Source organism: Falco punctatus, assembly GCF_963210335.1.
Source record: "Falco punctatus genome assembly, chromosome: 14".
NCBI lineage: Eukaryota > Metazoa > Chordata > Aves > Falconiformes > Falconidae > Falco > Falco punctatus.
The window spans coordinates 10,586,802-10,604,359 of NC_137594.1; the positions used below are offsets into that span (position 1 = coordinate 10,586,802).

The following is a 17,558-nucleotide window of genomic DNA, read 5'->3' on the forward strand; positions in this document are numbered from 1 at the left end:
AATCAAACCCCAAATTGAATTTTGATTCAACAGGCATTTCATCAAGAAAAAAATCTCTGCAAGCAGTTTGGAGATGGGGTAAAGTCAGATTGTTAAACTGTATTTTGTTCACATTTATGAAATGCTACGGTTTGACATTGTCAGACGTTTGCTGATAGATGAAGGGAAGGCGGCACAGGCTTCACACCGCCACCGAGCAGCCCCTGAACCCTGGAGCCGCACTGCCCTCTCCCGAGCTCTCAGCACGCAGAGCCAAACACAACCCGCTTTTCTCAGGATGCAACCGTAAAGCAAGCAAAATATCTACAAACGCATTTCAGGCATGTTGGATAGACTTTGCCGTTTTGCAGCCACACTGGAAAATGGCAGAGAAGTCTAATGCACGAATACGGCTGCCTGCCGCAGTCCTCTGTCTTTCCTTGCTAGAGATTAAAAAGCACAGATTTTTAGCAACAGTCAGAAGCTGGGGATCCTTCCAGGATGGAACACGAGCAACAATGATGTCTCTCAGGTTACCTTCTTGTACATAGGATTAGAAACAACCTGAAATCAGCAATGTTCAGGAAAACCCTCTCTCTCAAGAGCAGGAATGTATCCAGTATGCTGCAGGATGACAAAACACAGTCTGTAAAAGGAACTGGGAGCTTTGCTCTCTGATACCATAGCAAGCAGTGAAAGAATTATTCAACCAAATAACATCAGGGGCAATTTTGAATACATTCTTACAGCAATGCATAGCTGCTTCATAATTCCAGAAGGGGAAAATGCATGTGCATTCACATTTATAATATACTGTGATTTCTGGAACAGTCCTAATAAGTACGCAGACCAGCTGCCAGGGAGAAGGCCATTTGTGACTGGAACTAATGCAACCGCATATATCATTCCATCATGCAACAAACTTCAATGGTAGAAATCTGGATCCAAATTGTATATAGTATATTTCCCTTAAAAGCCATTTGCTAGGCTAAATATAGGCTTAATTTTCAATAAAGCCAGTTAAATACTGCTTATCTTCATTTTGTCTACCATAAAATAGTCTCTTGAAATAATTTTTTCCTCATTTTCCCTATTCACGCATTTTCCCAGCCCTCTCATTTGACTTCCTGATTTCGGCTCCAGCCCTGCTTTACAAGCTCATTCCTATTGAAACGGTTAAAGTTCTTTCCCATCTTTCTTCCAGGGGTTCATGAGGACACACGCACACCATGCAATTCAGGTTTGGAGGACAGCGAGTGTAAGGATGATTAAAAACACCGTTTCATTTCTTCCTCTTTATGCTTAGCGCTGCCTTTTTCCTTTGCTGATACACTACAATTGAGTGATACACACTGTAACTTCATTTAAATAGAAATCATGGGTCATGGAGAACAAGATGACCACAAGCCAGCTTTTGTCCAACAAGTCCTTTGCTGCAGCTCTAACATAGAAGAAGTTCAAGAGCTTTTGAATTAAAAGGATTTCTGCCGCAGAAAGAGAGCTAATGGCAAAGGGCACAAGTCCATACGCTGTCTTGAGGATCCACCTCTTCCACCGAGTTCCCAGGAGATCCCACAGCTGGAGGACCAGTCAGACCAAGAAGAGATACTCCCACTCAACAACTTTTCATGGTTTTGTCTGATGTTAGCAGATCACTACTCCTTGCTTATGTTAATCTAATACTTGCTGTCACCAAAGTAACATCCACATATTTTAACCTTTCTGCTCACAGTTGTTCCTTTCTTGCAGGCACCTCTCTCCGTGATTCTTTGCTCTCTTCCATTTAGAAACATCAGTTCTTTCCTAATGCTTTAAACCAAGCTTAAGTTAATGCTGCTGTTCTGTTCAGCAACAGCAAGAACTTCAACTACCAAAGCACCTTTTCATGCCAAAACATCTGTGTTTGTGCACCAGCAACAATGATTAATGTCAACACAGCTCTGGGAATTGTGTTTGTTAATTAACTGCTGATGTAGAGCTAGCAGGCAGAGTACAAAACATGGCGTTCCTACAGGGTGTACACAAATACTTATTATTTTTCTTATGCAAAAAAACCCAATGGACAACTTATTGTTTGGGTTTGTTTCATTTAACAGATTACATTTTTACACTTCCTATTAGGTATTTTGGGGTAGGGTCTCCTCGCCTGAGTTCTGCCAGCCAAAAAACTGGAGTAGGTGAACAGAAAATTAGGTTGGGTTTCTGTATTTCCAAGCCTTCTGAGCTAGGTCACCCCTGGAGTAAGGCAATGTCTGCTCTAAAATGAAGTGTGATAAAATTCTGAAGGGGATTATATGATACAGTTTTCTGTGATAGCAAGAAACTGAACTCTGTGACCCAGAAAGCCCCTTTCAGGTCCTATGTTGCTAAAATGCTACTTCCCAGGCACCAGTTATTAACAGCTGTAAGACACCAGCTATAAGAGAACAATCTGAAGCAACCTGCGTAGCAGATGATGCCGACAGGAGACATGCAGCACTCTTTTGGGGGACCACTTAAATCAGCTGGTCCTGACAGAGCTCTCTGTTGCTCTGGAGACCGCAGCCATTTGGGGCATCCAGATAATGGGAGAGCAGAAACAGCTCAATCTAACTGGAATCTATAGCCTGAAACATTCAGGCTGAGGCTCTGCACACCAGACTCACTCACTGAAATATTCCCCACCTAGGAACTGATCCATAACAATAACCTCTCCCCGTGGTTCACTGCGGAACCCTTTTTCCTATCCTGGATCCTAGGATGCTGCTGTAATTGACTCCATCCATTACCTTAAAATGTTCTCCAGTTTATCCTGTCTTTACCACATCTAGCCATTGTAAAAATCTCTTCTGTTTTACATCTTCGCTGTGCTTTCAGCAATGCTATTACTCCTATAATAAGCTTAATGAGGACACTGAGTGGAAGAGTCTTCACATAAATCATCACAACAGAAAATGCTCCGGAGATGCATATAGCAATGTCACACTGCCCTCTGTTGAAATTTGAGGCACTGAAGTAATTTTTAAATTTCTTCCTTCTAAGGACTAAAGGTTAATTATTTAATATTTTTTAACTGCAACAGCTCTTTCCAGCCATTAGAGAAGATGATTATTTTTTCACGGATTACAACATACACATTGAACAAAGTTTAACTAGCTGTCAGAGAGAGAAATCCTAACATCTCTAAAGTCAAGGGGGCAGCAGGGAGGGACTGCAAGTTCTGAACCTGAATATGAATATGCCTTGCAAACCTGAAGACTTGCCCCAACACTAATCATAACAGACCGAGCCCTTTCAGCAACAGTAGTCAAATCCACCCGCAAGCCAAGCTAGCTCTCGCCAAACTCTCATGGACTGTCATGCAGGCCGCTTCCTTCCACAACCTCTGGCAACCACGGCAATCAACCTCTCCTTAAGAAAATTCACTACAGGTAATACTTCTTCCTCAGCAAAAATGGTTAAGCTGTATAACGCCTTGGGAGGAGGTGCTGACTGGTCTGCAGGTACCGCTAACACTTACCCTCTAAGCTGTAAAGGACTCTCCTGCTGCAGAGCTCACCCTGTCTCTGCAGCATATTAAAAGCATAAAACACAAATCATTCTTCCTCTGCACTTATCAGATTGTGCCACGTCTCTTATTATAAAAATCCCAGATGACATTCCATGATTACACCACAAAGTTTTTGACACACACAGACCCATACTTTAATTAGCCCACTTCGCTTTGAACACATTGCCCCAGAGATGAGTCAGGAACAACGTTCAATAGAAGTGCCGTACTCCCCATTCAGCAAGTCTATTCTTAGGTACAGGAGGAAAATCAGCCTGCCTGAGAAACAAGTATATACTCTGACCCTGTTCAGCCTGATTTTACCCTTAGAGGGGGTGGAACTTGGGGAAAACATCTTCTGAAATTATTGGCAGCAGGCCATCGTCAGGAGAGGGAAGGTGCTGGAATGAGCAGCTCATGCCAGCTGCCCCTTCACATGGAAAGCGGGGGGTAGCACTACCGAGAGGGGAGCTGCACAGCACAGCGTACCCTGCTCTGGCTGGCTGTCCTCACGTGGCCAAGGAAAACATCAGCAAGTACTATGTGTGATAGACAACGAGAGCAGCTTTAAATTGACATCTAGTTCAGACAGAACAAAAAAGGACTGGCCTGTATATTTCAATTATATACTTTCACCATTCAACAACAGCACAGTGCCCCCCTTCAGAGACGTTCGCCCTGTATAGCTGACAGCATGGAGTCTGATGACTCACGAGCAAAGCCCATTTATCCTGATTGTTTGAATACATACTTTTATCATACGTGACACCCACAAAAGCAAAGGCAAGCAAGACTCTTCAAAATGTATTTTCTAGTAAAGATAATGTTTTCTACCTCAGTGACAGCTACAATACCAAATCCAACTTATCAGCGCTCTTCTCTGATCTAAAAAGTAATTCATCAGCTATATTATTGTATCTAATAAGAATATGTTATAAGGTCTCAACTTCGAAAATGCAAGTCAAAGGCATTTTCAAGAACCCCATGGAGCTTGTTTCATTATCCTATGCTTGCTGCAGACATGAAGGCATCAGCCTTTCTTCATTTAAATTACAGTAAAGAATGAGATTTTGGGTGGCTCTAAAAATCTCTTCATGTCAATACTAAAAAATTACATCCTGTGTAGCATGGCCTAAGAGGTTAGGACATAAGGCTAGGAGCCACATAAGTCTGATCCAAGTAAACTATTAGATACACAAAATCAAACACACACTTATTTCAATTTCATCACTGCTAAAACAGGAATATACTAGCTGGCTCTGTTTACAAAACTCTTTCAGGTCTGTGAAAGAATGATCTGGCACCCCCTAGCAAGCTGGGGCAGGTATTTGAGGCCATGCAAGGACAGCACCATGACGGAGGCTGAGCATATTTTAATTATGTATGTACTCCACCCTGGAATAAAGGTGGTCATAAGAAGCACATTGAGCACCTCCTCTTCTGTTAGGAACTTCAACACCAGCAGTGATCTGCAGGCTGATTACCCGTGTCACTGTCACTTGACAAACTTTTTATCAGGACAGAGGTAGAAAACACACTTTCCAGATATACACACAATTTTTTTATTACCAGAACAATGTGTAATAGAAAACAGAAAATGTGTATTCTGAAGGCTAAACATTCAGACACACACTTAACAATAACACACTTGAAGCCTATGGGTAACAGCATTAGTCAATAAAGACGGAGATCACAAAACAACTCTTCCCAATAGCTGCCAAATGCAGATCTAAAGAAGACAGGGTGCATCATTTGATGTTTGGAGCCCAGTTCTGTTAAAACAAACAAAGAACAAAGAAAAAAAAAAACCACACTGGGTTACCAAGAATCATGTGTTAAAACTCATGGCCGTGCCCATGTCAGTCTGCAGGAAAAAACTGACATTTTCAAATCTTCAGCTGAAGAACATTTCACCCTCTTCTAAGTCTGCTGGCACAACAGTTTTACAACACACTTTGGTTTAATTTTTCAGTATCAGTCCTAAAATATTAAACTCTAGTTCAGTCTTTAAGACTTGAGATCATTCAAAACATAGAGTGAAATTTCAAAGAACAGAGATAAATGAGTTGAAACCAGACAGTTTCTACATAGCCCTGTACTGGTTATTCTACAAAGAGAAGTATGTCCTTTTTTGCTACAAGTTCAATGCTAGAAACTTATATGCCAAGCTAAATGGAGGAAAAGCCTAAAACCAAAAAACTTCACATACCTACTTGTGCTTGTAATACCACATATAAACCTAGTCAATGCTAAAACTCATGTATGTTTACATCTGCAATATATGTTAATGCCCTTCGTTTTTCAAAAGATGGTATCAGAGTACATGGCAATGCCACATACAAAAACTAAAAAGACCTTCAGCTTGTCTGCTCTCTTCTCCTGTTGCTTCTACAGTCATACCTTTCCCAGTTTCTTTAAAATTTGATTATCCAGAAGGGCAATATCACTGTAAGACTGCAGAAAAGCAATATATATTCAACGCATTCATTTCCCTTTGCATAAAGTAAACATATCTAATATCATTCAATTCCCATGTTTAGCTTTCTCTGCTTTCTGTCGAATACAAGCTTTTTTTTGTTTGTTTTGATTTTAATCTGTCAGTCAGTTTAAGGTAGGCCATTTCATGACCATAACCCCCTTCCTCCCCAGCAGCAGACGGGCTCAGCTTTTTGCTGGTTCAAGAACACAGGCTTCAGAAACATCATCTGCACATAGCCTGCTCTTCACAACTTCAGGAAAAACAAGTTAACCAAACTAATTATTTTACCTTACGGGCTGAAGGGACATTATGGGCCTGAGTCACTGCTCTCATCACTTCATTTTCAGCTCCCTGCCAGCAGCTGAAGCCAGCGGCAATGCTGCAGCGCTGCAGGCAGCCCCAGCCTGCGCCCCCAGCCACGCGTGTGCCCTCAGCCCTTGCACGTGAAGAGCCCTGTGCGCACCCAAAGCCCGAGCACAGCCCTTCTGATCCAAACCCAGACTTTGCCAGTGCAGTCACCTCTGCAGAAGAGCAGTGTTTGGCAGGCTTGGAACAAAACTGAGGCTTGAGGATTAAGAATTTATAATGCAGTTTCTACTTCTGTTTCGGTCTCAAAATAATTAAAAAAAAAAAAAAGGAAAAGAAATAATCGGAACCATTTGAAGTATTTTTCTTGCTAAAAACATCAAAAATATTTGTGATTTGTGTACTGCTTTATAACATCAAACAAGTCCTCTATATGTCATATTGCCTTTGGTTCAGGACCAAGTCTGATGAGCCCAAGACACCAGCCTTCATTGCCTGCTTGGCTGTACAGCTCCAGCCTGCTCCATTCCCTCTACTGTTTTCACAGTCTTAAACAAATAATGGACGCTGTAACATTCTCATACAACATGAGTGTTTTCAACATTCTTAAAATATTTCTGTTAATGATCCCAGCAGGCTGGGATCTACCTGGGGAGCAGCTCTGTGAAGGGACCTGGGGGTCTGCGTGGACAACGAGCTCAAGATGAGTGAATAGTGTGCTGCTGCAGCAAAGCAAGCCAACAAGATGTTGGGTTGCATCAACATGGGCATCACCAGCAGAGATAAAGAAGTCAACATCCCACTCTACTCCACGCTTGCCAGCCCACACCTGGGATACTGTGCTCAGTTTTGGTCCCCAATGTGGGCAGGCTAGAAAGCGTCCACAGAAGGGCCACAAAGATGATCAAAGGGCTGGGAAGCCTGCCATATGAGGAACGGCTGAGAGCACCAGGTTTGTTCAGCCTTGAGAAAAGAAGGCTTAGGGGAGACCTTCTCACCGTGTTCCAGTAATTAAAGGGTAGCTATAAAAAACATGGAGACTCCCTTTTTACAAGGAGTCACATGGAAAAGACGAGGTGTAATGGGTAGAAGTGGCTGCTGGGGAAATTCTGATTGGACACGAGGAAAATTCTTCACAATGAGAACAACCGACCATTGGAATAATCTCCCCAGGGAGGTGGTGAACTCCCCAGTATTGGACCATTTTAAGATCCGACTCGACAGGGTGCTGGGCCATCTTGTCTACACCGTGCTTTTGCCAAAAAAGGTTGGACCAGATGATCCCTGAGGTCCCTTCCAACCTGGTATGCTATGATTCTATGATATTTCAAAGAAAGTCATATCACTTTCTCTCTCTATGTACAGTTTTTCAAAAGTTCTGTACAACTGCTCTTTCACAAGCTGCTAACACTTCTAGTTTCTTCCTGTCTTTGAAGATGGAGAGGGGAAGTTAATACCTCTTCCAGCAACTTTTAACTTTTACAGCTAGCATCATCTCGGCAGTGCACAGTGCCTCAGTAGCCTCAGGGCATAGAGCAGTCAGATGTTGGATGAGCTAACTTTTTATAGGACCTTGCATTATCCTTCATACTCAGTCATATTATTTTTCCTACACGCTCTACCAGTTGCAACCAGGATGTACAAACAAAAACCAGGAGATCTTCCATTCAGGTTCAAATTATTTTGCATGTTAATGAAAAATAAAGCACAAAGATCCATTGCACTTTTTAAGGGTGCCACCTAGTGTCGAGTATAATCAAGCAAGAACACAAATTTACGATTGCGCTCCTATTTCTCAGAGGAACTTGCTCATCTGTGTTCATTGGAGACAGCAGGGTCAGACCAAGCCAGTGGCCGCTGAAGACGTAGCCCAAAGCCGTTCCTGGAAGAGAAACGGCCAGACCGAAGTGCTCTGGCGTGGCCAGGACGGGCTCAGCCCCAGTTTATTCCCCAGAGGTTTATCTCAGGCATCCACAAAAACCAACAGAAAGTTTTGCTGTCTGCAGCGCGGAGCGCAGAGGTATCGTGTTTTGTTCATGCTTTCCCAAGCAGTTTCCTGTGAATATTTATAAGGTAGGTTTAACATCAATGCGGTTTCAAGCAAACCCAGAGAGCACATTAGACAATCTGAGAAGGCACACATTAGATGCTGAGATACTAAGTGAGATCTCGAGAGAAATAAGCCACGGAATTAATTTATAATGCTATTGTGTTTTCTGAATGATATGGCCCATTATATGTAAGGTACCTATTTAAGTATTTTGCCTTTTCTTCAGCCTCCAGAAAATAAAGTTTGAAGAGCATTCTTCTCTGTAAAAGCTCTCTTCAGTGTTTTATATTACACATGAAGTCTGAATTTCTTCTACAATTATTCAGATAATTTATCTACCAAAAGTGTAAAACGGATAATTTCCCAGCTATGAAAATACCAGTATTCTGCTTCAATACATGCTGTTATTTCCTTACCTACAAAAAAAAAAAAAAAAAGTAACTGAAATCATTATCTACATGTTACAAAGAGATTTCAACTTTTTAAAAAGCTGAGATAAGTAAAATTGCCATTCTCAAAGGTCTCCTTTAAAGCAAGTAAGGTACATTTTATATTTAAAGGTGAAGTTTCTTCTTTCACCCGAAGGGCTTTACATTCTCATCTTGATGTATTAATTAAAGCACATTTATGGTGAATTTTTAATTATCTCCCTAATAAATGGCATCACAAGGAATAAAATGCTCTCTTCACAAGCCTTTCTAGACTCCCCCGTGTCTTGGAAACAGCACTACTTCCACAGCAAAATAAGAATGTAAATTGCTGGGAGGACTGAATGCTGATGGGCAGGGACCAGATGGCTGCCTTGCACTCTTTCCTGATCAAGGAGTCCTACAAAATACTGCAGCCAGAGTTCGCCACACAAAAAGATGAGACTCTGCTGTATTTCCTTCCAAAAGATATATATTTTTCCTACCACTGAAAATCAGAGGGAAGGGATGATTTATTTTGTTTTTTCTGGGTGAGGTTAGTTCCTCTACTCCCTTCCCTGGGCCAACTCGTGCTCCTCTGCACTCCTAGGCAGAGAGGGAAAGGACAAGGTATTTGTGGTATTTCCACTCACCAGTGCTGTTGTCATTTATCTGGAGCACAAAGTCAATCTTTGCCCAGTGGAGGACCAGTCCAAGAGTGCGTGACTGCAGCTGTATCACCAAGCATAGCCAGGCTCAGATTGTGGCAGTTCAGCACCTCCCGAGCTATGACGTCTCCGTGCCGTCAGCAGTCACACAGGGGTTTTAATCTACTAAAATATGTGGCTAGCGGGAAGCATCATGACCACTACAAAACACCACCTAAGGTTACTCGGTTTTAAAGAAAAGGAAGAATGACTATACAGAAAACACTGATGTCGGTCAAATGAGAAAAAGTGCAACCTGTTGTACAGAATAACCGAGGCATTCAGATGGTGAAGGTATGTGACTCTACCTTTTAAATGCCAAGCAATGACAGCACACAGCAGGTGAGAAATGGGACTAATTTACTATCCAAACAGTAGACAGTGTTGCCTTTTTGCCCATATTTATGTACACACATGTACAAAATAAATATTTAGGATGGCCTCTAATCTCGTGGGAAGATTTGATTCTCGGGTCACTTTCCAAGAGTTACTTTACAGAGGACACTCCAGACCCTGCCAGACAAAGTTTACAGGCACACGTTTATCAAAGAGTAAACCCCAAGTATAATAAACCTCATCACAGTGAATTATGGTCTCCCCCTCTGAGAAAGGGCTAATAAACACCTCTGGGGGAGGTGACTGCTGACAGTTCGCTTATCACCCAGCTATCCTTCCTGCAGAAGGCCAATGATCACATCAACCCAACACTTCTAAATAGCTTTTAGTGTATTAAATGAGTAGAGGTATTACTAATTCACTCATAGCTGGAGCTATGAATGCTTTTATTTTGTAAAAGCTAGAAGGCAATTGGTATCATGGAGCTAAAATCCTGTTTGCCGTTTTCAAAACAGACTGCACCTCATAGCCTCAGTACCTCTGGCCTGTTGCCAGTCACTTTAAATACAGAAAAACAATATTGGAATACATTACTGCTATACAGAATACTTCATCGATTAACAAGGAACATATGACTATTTCTTTTAACCACATCTAGCTGTTCTAATCAGTTTTCTTCTCTTTTAGTTAAGAAAGCTATTTCAACTGTGCAGAACAGTAGTAATAGCATATTTCTAAATACACATGCAAGACCCTAAAGTATCATGCCACAGCATTATACAGAAGAGCATTAATGGACTACAAGACCAAAAGTGTAGCATTAATTGACAATTGCACTTCTGTTATTTGTGAAATGGAGATTCTTTTGTTTATTGTGCAATGTTTAAAGGTCTAAGAAGCTCTGGATAATTGAGAACAGGTATCTCCTAACTTGCATTGAGAGGTATCTGTATGCACTGTGACCAAATTCATGACTAGGTACATAAATAACACTTTCAACATATTTAATGATTAGCATCCCTGTGGTATTTTTCTGTTTAACTAAAATTCATTATTAATGATGCTTTAGCAATTACATGTTTTCCAAACTGCCTCCTCTTATCTGCCAAGACTTCAGGATTTTTGCAAGATTTCTCCACTTAACCAGTTCAGAAGCTACTATTCATTTAAGGTGCTAAACAGAAAAAAAATCAATAAGAGTTGTATACATTATGTATTGTCATTACATGCTGGCATGATTCCCCTGCATAACAGATTAGGCTACATCTCCAACATGTTGATTTCCTAATAAAGCTTATTAATTTGTCTATGGCAGTTATCACCTTGAACTACCACAAATTAAGGATGAGGTATTTCATTTTTAACATTTTCATTTATATGCTTATCTGCTGAAGTGCAGACATTATTTTCATGCAAGTTACGAGGTGCATGAATCAGATTCACTTGCTTGTAAACTCTTAGTAGCTTATAATTAAATAGCTTATTTTATATGCATGCAGGGCAGAGATTTACTGCATGTGCACTGTCCTGGCACGTGTGCAACTTCCCTTGCAGACCTGCACAGCATAGGCACTACAAACCTCTATTTTTATACGTAATAATCAAAATCATGCATGATTAGCATTACCCTATAGAAGGAGGACAGCACAAAATTGTGATGACTGACCTAGGTCTGCTGAGGCCATCCAGTGCTGAGCACCCTTAACTCACACACAAATGCATCAGAGGGCAAGCATTCCTGGGGTTTTTTGGTCCTGCCTGGCCATGGTTAACTCACAGCTGCTCACATGGGCTGCGTGCGCCAAAAGCACAAGTAACCAGACTGGGTAACAACAGTGTAGGGCGGTCACTGGCTGAGTCAGTAACACCGCAATAAAACATTCAGATTGTATATCATGGCCTTAAATTGCAGAACTCCCCCATGGCAGAAAAGGCAGAGCAGAGCCCTTCAGTTTGAGCACTCAGCAGTCAGAATTTTCATCAGCTTTAATGTGCGCTTTATTACCCCCCACAGAGCAGGCAGTGTGCAGGCTGCCTCTGAGAGACGGGAGGAATCCTCTTAGCTGTATTCTGGTCACAGCTCCTGCTCATCGCTTGTACAGTAATTCAGTGTCAGAGCATGGTTCCTCGTTTTCATATTCCTATCTCATTTGTGTCACGGGGACAAACTGGAACAGGAGCATTATTATGCCATATATTGGCGGGAGGTCACAGATGCATACTGCTAACTACAGCAATTACTGCCAACGGAAAACCAGCAGACACAACAGAGCAACAACGTGAGGCATTGCAGCATATCTTACCTTTCAATGGGGCGGGGGGGGGACAATGGACAGACGGACACAATGACACACTGAGGACTGTGTGAAAGCAAAGTACAGGTGACTTTAACAAGATGATGGTGCTTCCATTTACAAAGCACTATGTAGTAATCAGTATACGGTTAAAATTAAAAAAAAAAAATCTATGGCACTTACAGTAAAATAGCACAGACAGCTGGAACCAAAGTCATGGAGCACCGTTTGGGAAGTTACGCAAGTATTCTGCAGAAAGGTCATTCCTTTCCAAATTACGCTGCGAGCAAAAATGTCTGTAGCCTCCTAAAGGCAGAAAAGCCACAGATTGCAGACCTTTCCCCTTGCAGCTAAGGCCAAGCCACAGCCACAAACCCCTGTGAAGTACCAGGGAAACCGCCAACTTTCTCACAGAAATGCCTTTTCTTCTCCAAAGAAGTCCAGCTGAGCCCTTCTCTCACTTGACAATAAAGCAGGTCCATTACGTACCTATGGTCAACCTATGGTCTCTGGTTTCTTTCTGGTCCCTTCAGCTGATATCAGAGCAGCCAAAATTTAGCTCTTAAGAAATTGCTATTTCCACTCTAACATGAAACACATCAGAAATTATATTAATAATCTCTTGCACTTGTCATCCACTGAAGTATCAACCTTTTGACAGCTGAATAGTTGAGGTTGTATCAATAAGTGATGTTAGTAAGTTTTTCCATAATAGATAATGCATCCATCAGTTGCTGGACAAACTTTTTATTATAGCACTACATCAGATGAAGAGGTGCAAAAAAGATTAATGAAAAAATGGTAAAGTCCCCCTTCGCCAAAGCAGTTTAACAAAACGGCATTTACAAAATCATGACAAAATAGCATAGAAATTACTAGAGAAGTTTGAAGAGGGGGAAATGTGTTGAATTATGCATCATTTGGCTGAGTTTTACACAGCAAAATATTTATCAGAAACTTTGAAACAGCAGTTTCTTCCTGAAAATTCAACAAAGCAAAACATGGATATCTGCCAGTTTCCATCTAAATTCTTCCAAATCACTAAGTATCAGCACAGCTGCATTAGCATCAAAGGGAGTACTTGGGAAGTAAGGCACTATTCATGGCAATCTATCCCCTGGTTCTGACTAACACCTACTCTGGGATATGCACTTAATTTCTAAATAATTCACTTCCAGTCATGTCTTCATTTTCTGCATAGACCTAAACTCACCTGAATAGCTGCACCATATTAACGACAAGGGAGCATTTGTCCCAAAATTCACATTTTTACAGGATGTGTGTATAGCCACAGCTTTATGCCCTTAATGGAGACTGCCAAGTGGCAGAATATAAAACAAAGACCTGTAATTAAGCCTCATTTACCTTAGCCACCCTCTGCTCCAGCAACCCCCAGAGAGCAGCCCTTCTCCCTTCCTTTGCCTGGCTTCAAATAAAACACACAGCCTGCCCCAATCTGTCTCTCGATTCTGCACCACCTCGGTGTCTGCTGATAGCCCACCCTAGATTCGCCCTTTCTTCAAAAAGGAGATTAAAGGATCAAAAACCTCTTACCACCTCTCACCGGGAGGTTTGGCTAACACCCTAAAATATTCCCTTTCTTGCAAGTATATGATTATTAGTCCTGTCCCATCAAGTCAACCTAAATGATTCCACGCCACCCAGGAGCTTTCGCTCCAGCTGCGGTGGCAGGGAGGCCCCTGCAGCACCACCCCCACCACCACCACCCCCAGACACTGTGCAGCCAGCCCGGCTGCACACGGAATGGATTTTCTGTCTGCTCTGTGCTGTGAAAAGCTTTTGCTCTTCACTTCCAACCTATCTAAAATATTTAATGAATATTTGAAATGGGCACCAATGTTTAGTTTGCCTTCTGAAAAACAAGGGGGAAAACATATGGGTAATATGCAGCTTGTTTTGCAAAACAATAATGAAGCATCTGGTAACTTCTCCAGGAAAAGAAATGAAAGCTGAGAGGGTATTTTACAGAACTTGGAACATACATGGGATGGTGTACTGTTATCCAGCATGTGTCTAAACACACACAGTCTCCTAGCACAGCTTGAGGAAAGATATTTGGTATATTCATTGTAAATCTCTGGCAAGCACACCATACGGCTACTCTGTTCCCGCCAGCAGGCACGGGAGCCAATCCTGCTCCCATACAGTCAGCCCAGACATAAGACATCCCTGAAAATGCAGAGAGTAAGGCTCATGACAGAGCTGCAGGCAGAATCATACCTTCATTGTGGCATCAGCCGGCAAAGCAAATCCCTCGCATGCCAATGGATTATTTCCTGCTGGGGTAATACACCTATCCTAAAATTCAGGTTTTCCCTGTGTTTGAAGTTTATCAAGTCTAATTCTATCCCCTGCTATGACAAATAAGAAAATTCAGTTTGTATGATTTAAATCCGAGGCATCCCAAACATACCTTCAAGATATTACATTTATTGTATTACTATACTACCTATAATCATGCATAAAACACCGAATTTAACAAGCAGTACCTATTATGCACTACATAGTGCTCAGGTACATGTATTAAGTAGTGTATGTTGAGCCACACTATCAGCTGGTATAACAGACCCAGGATGTGCCTTAGTAGGGTAAGAAAGGAATACTAATTAGAGAACGGCAAGACAATTTATACCCAAGTTGTTATAAAATACTATAAAAAGGATCGATGCTGATAGAGGGAAGGGCATGCAGCTTGAATACAGTCAGCAAGGACATGATCAAAGCTAGGACAAATAGACTGCAAATACCGTATAATGTGCAAACACCTCTAAGGTATGCATAAGAATCTGAGAAGCATCCTCACAGCAGGAGGCTGCAAGCACATTTGGCATGGCCTAATTTGCCAACACATCACAGCCAACTAATAAAAGCATTTCTCAAAGACAGGCAAGTTCTGCTGGGCTGGCCTAGCACTACGTAGTAAAATTAAAAAGCTGTTCTCCACACAGCACCCATCCAAATCTTTGTTACGCTTGCAGCAGTGTATGTAATACATTGGTTGAGGGGGTGCTTTCTGCAGAAATTCGCAGTGGGAGGGCATCGGTCAGCAGGCAGCCTCGCATTAGCAAGGGTAGTTCAGCGGGGGACCGCAGTTTGGGTCCCTGCTTGCACCTAGTGCAGGACCAGGGCTTGCTGGTCCCCTCACGCCTCGGAGGGGACAGTTTACACACACTGCTCACTCCCTGCTGCCCTGGAGCACGCGGGCTGCCAGCCCGGGCCACCGAGCCCCCACATCCCCGGGACATCAGCGAGCATCTCGGGTGCCTGAAGTCGACGTCCATCTGAGCTGAGGAAGAATTTTCCTTTTAGATGCAGCTTGTTTCCCTGAGTAACCCTCAGAAACACCACGCCTCGGCTGTGCTTCTTCAAAGCAACAACTCTGCCCCAGTTGCCTTTGCTCAGGAAATCCCCGGAGGGAGCAGCGCAAGGGAACAGCCATGCTGCTGAGCGCCTGGGGAGTAGGAACCCAGCCACAAGGCAGAGCCCCAACTGTCATGCAGCGACTCTGCCGCCACAGGAGCTGCGCTAAGCTGCTTTACCTACTCCCTGCATGTCCCGATGCAAGCGCAAAAAAGCCCACACCAGATAAGGAGGGTTTCATACCTATTCCCCAGCTGCAGCGAAAGTTGTACTCTGTCCCTGAATTTGTTTTAGCTCTCCAAACCCATCGCTGTAGACAGACCCTTGGGCTCCTGAATACCTGTGTCCTTTGAAAATTAAGAGGGGGAAGGTGGAAGTTTTGAAAATTTCAGCCTTCACCCAAACCAGTCTTCTGTACAAGCATGTGCAATGCCTAAGCTTGCAGATTTCCAAGGAAGAATTAATTATTAATAAGTTAATGCAACGCTGCTGTTTTTGGTCTCCTCGCAGCTGTCAGGGAGGCACAGATGCAGCACCACCTTCTGTAATTGGAATCTTTATTTTATAAACAGTGCAATAGACTGTGTTTTATCTCCTTTGATCCCTGTGTAATACAATCAAGGCTCACTAATCAAGGCTCCTTCCCCTTTGTTTGCCCTTCAAATGCTGCAGAGAGCCTCTTCCTGCTGGATATTGTCCTTATGTACATGGCACAGCGAAAACGTGTGTGATACGGAAGGCATTATAGAGAGGTTTTGTCCTGACTTTAAGGTGTCTCCATAGTGCCAACTGGCAGCACACACCAGCCTGGCCCGGTGCTGTTCTCCTAAAGATGCCATTACATACCAACAATTAACAAATCTATCAACAAATTTCTTTTACAATTCTTGGTGCTACTGACTTTAAATACACTGCAGAAGAATAATAGTGCCTGGATGGTATACAAAAACATATCTAGCCAGCAGGCCTGAAATGTGAACAGAGCAAAGCAGCTCCGCCAAACCACAGAAAGGATGGAAGCACATACAAATCATAACCCTGTGGAAAGTCCTTCAGTTGCAGCCAGAGCAGAGGATATCGCTGCGGTTGCCTGACACTTGTAACTGCAGAACACCGTCTTCAGTTGGAAACATTGACAAATCTTAACTAGGCAAGGCATTTCCAAAGGGAGACATTTTGTGTGAGCATTTCAACCACAACACTTTTGCCATTTCTGAGAAGGACCTTGGAGCAGGATTTTTTATGATTTTTTTTTTTTTTTTTTTACACAGAGAATTTGTAAAGGTAGGTGAAGCTTACCTGCCTCCTAGCCTTGCTGCACTAGGCTGACTGCCTTGCTCTTTCAGCCCACAGGGAAGCACAAGACCCTCTCTCCAGTGAAACAAGGGTCAGGCCCACTCAGCTGCCTCCATCCTGGTTCTGTGCCCCAGAGCCACCTTCCTGGCCATCTTCCCTCTCTCCTCTCAAATAGGTGGAGAGAAATCCAGCAACAAACAGATCAGGAGGCTTTGGATCAGAGTCTGCCTTGCCTACCTAAACCCCAAGAGCTCAAAAGCTTTCAGCTGCATCCTATTCACATCTTTTCCTTGTCAGCTATCCCTTGACGAGAACACAGCCTGACAGGAGGGAAGGAAGAAGGAAATTACATAAGCAAAACAAAAGTGTAATTAAATTCCCTCTGCAGATGAGCAGATCAGGTCTCAGCTGTTACTTTACTTCATTCTGTCACATTCTGGACTGTTCTTTAAGGAATCTTCTGATAAATGAAACTAAGAGGCCAGCTTAAGGTTTCCTTTTTCCAAGGAGTGCCAACTGTCTGGTCTCTTTTTTTCTCTCCACTCCGGCTGTCTTATGCCATTCTTGCTAACATGAGCATTGACTGGGTGAAGCACAAAGCATATATTTTCAAGGTACTAAAATGAAACCACTAAGACCATGGCTGAATTATGCAGGAAGAAAGCATGTTTCCACCAAGTGTCAGCCTCCCTGGGGTATAGTCCTGAGCTGTCTTAGCGACTGCTTGCAGCAGTAACAAAAATGCCAGCTGACTGATACTGTTGGCATTTCTAAGGCATCTCATCAATCACAGC

At 42.6% G+C, this 17,558-nt stretch overlaps 1 protein-coding gene across 7 annotated transcripts in view; it reads right to left on the minus strand.

Moving 5' to 3' along the window:
• Window positions 1-17,558, minus strand: part of LOC308073241 (uncharacterized protein) — a 319,052-nt gene that overhangs the window by 161,375 nt on the left and 140,119 nt on the right. The window contains exon 1 of one of the 7 annotated variants that reach the window (XM_080411205.1): window positions 11,460-13,593. The exons of the other annotated variants lie outside the window; for them this stretch is intronic. Coding sequence (XP_080267331.1) covers window positions 11,460-11,478 — 19 coding nt within the window. The 5' untranslated portion in view covers window positions 11,479-13,593. Of the gene's footprint in view, window positions 1-11,459; window positions 13,594-17,558 lie in introns of those variants that run through there. 7 annotated transcript variants of the gene reach the window in all.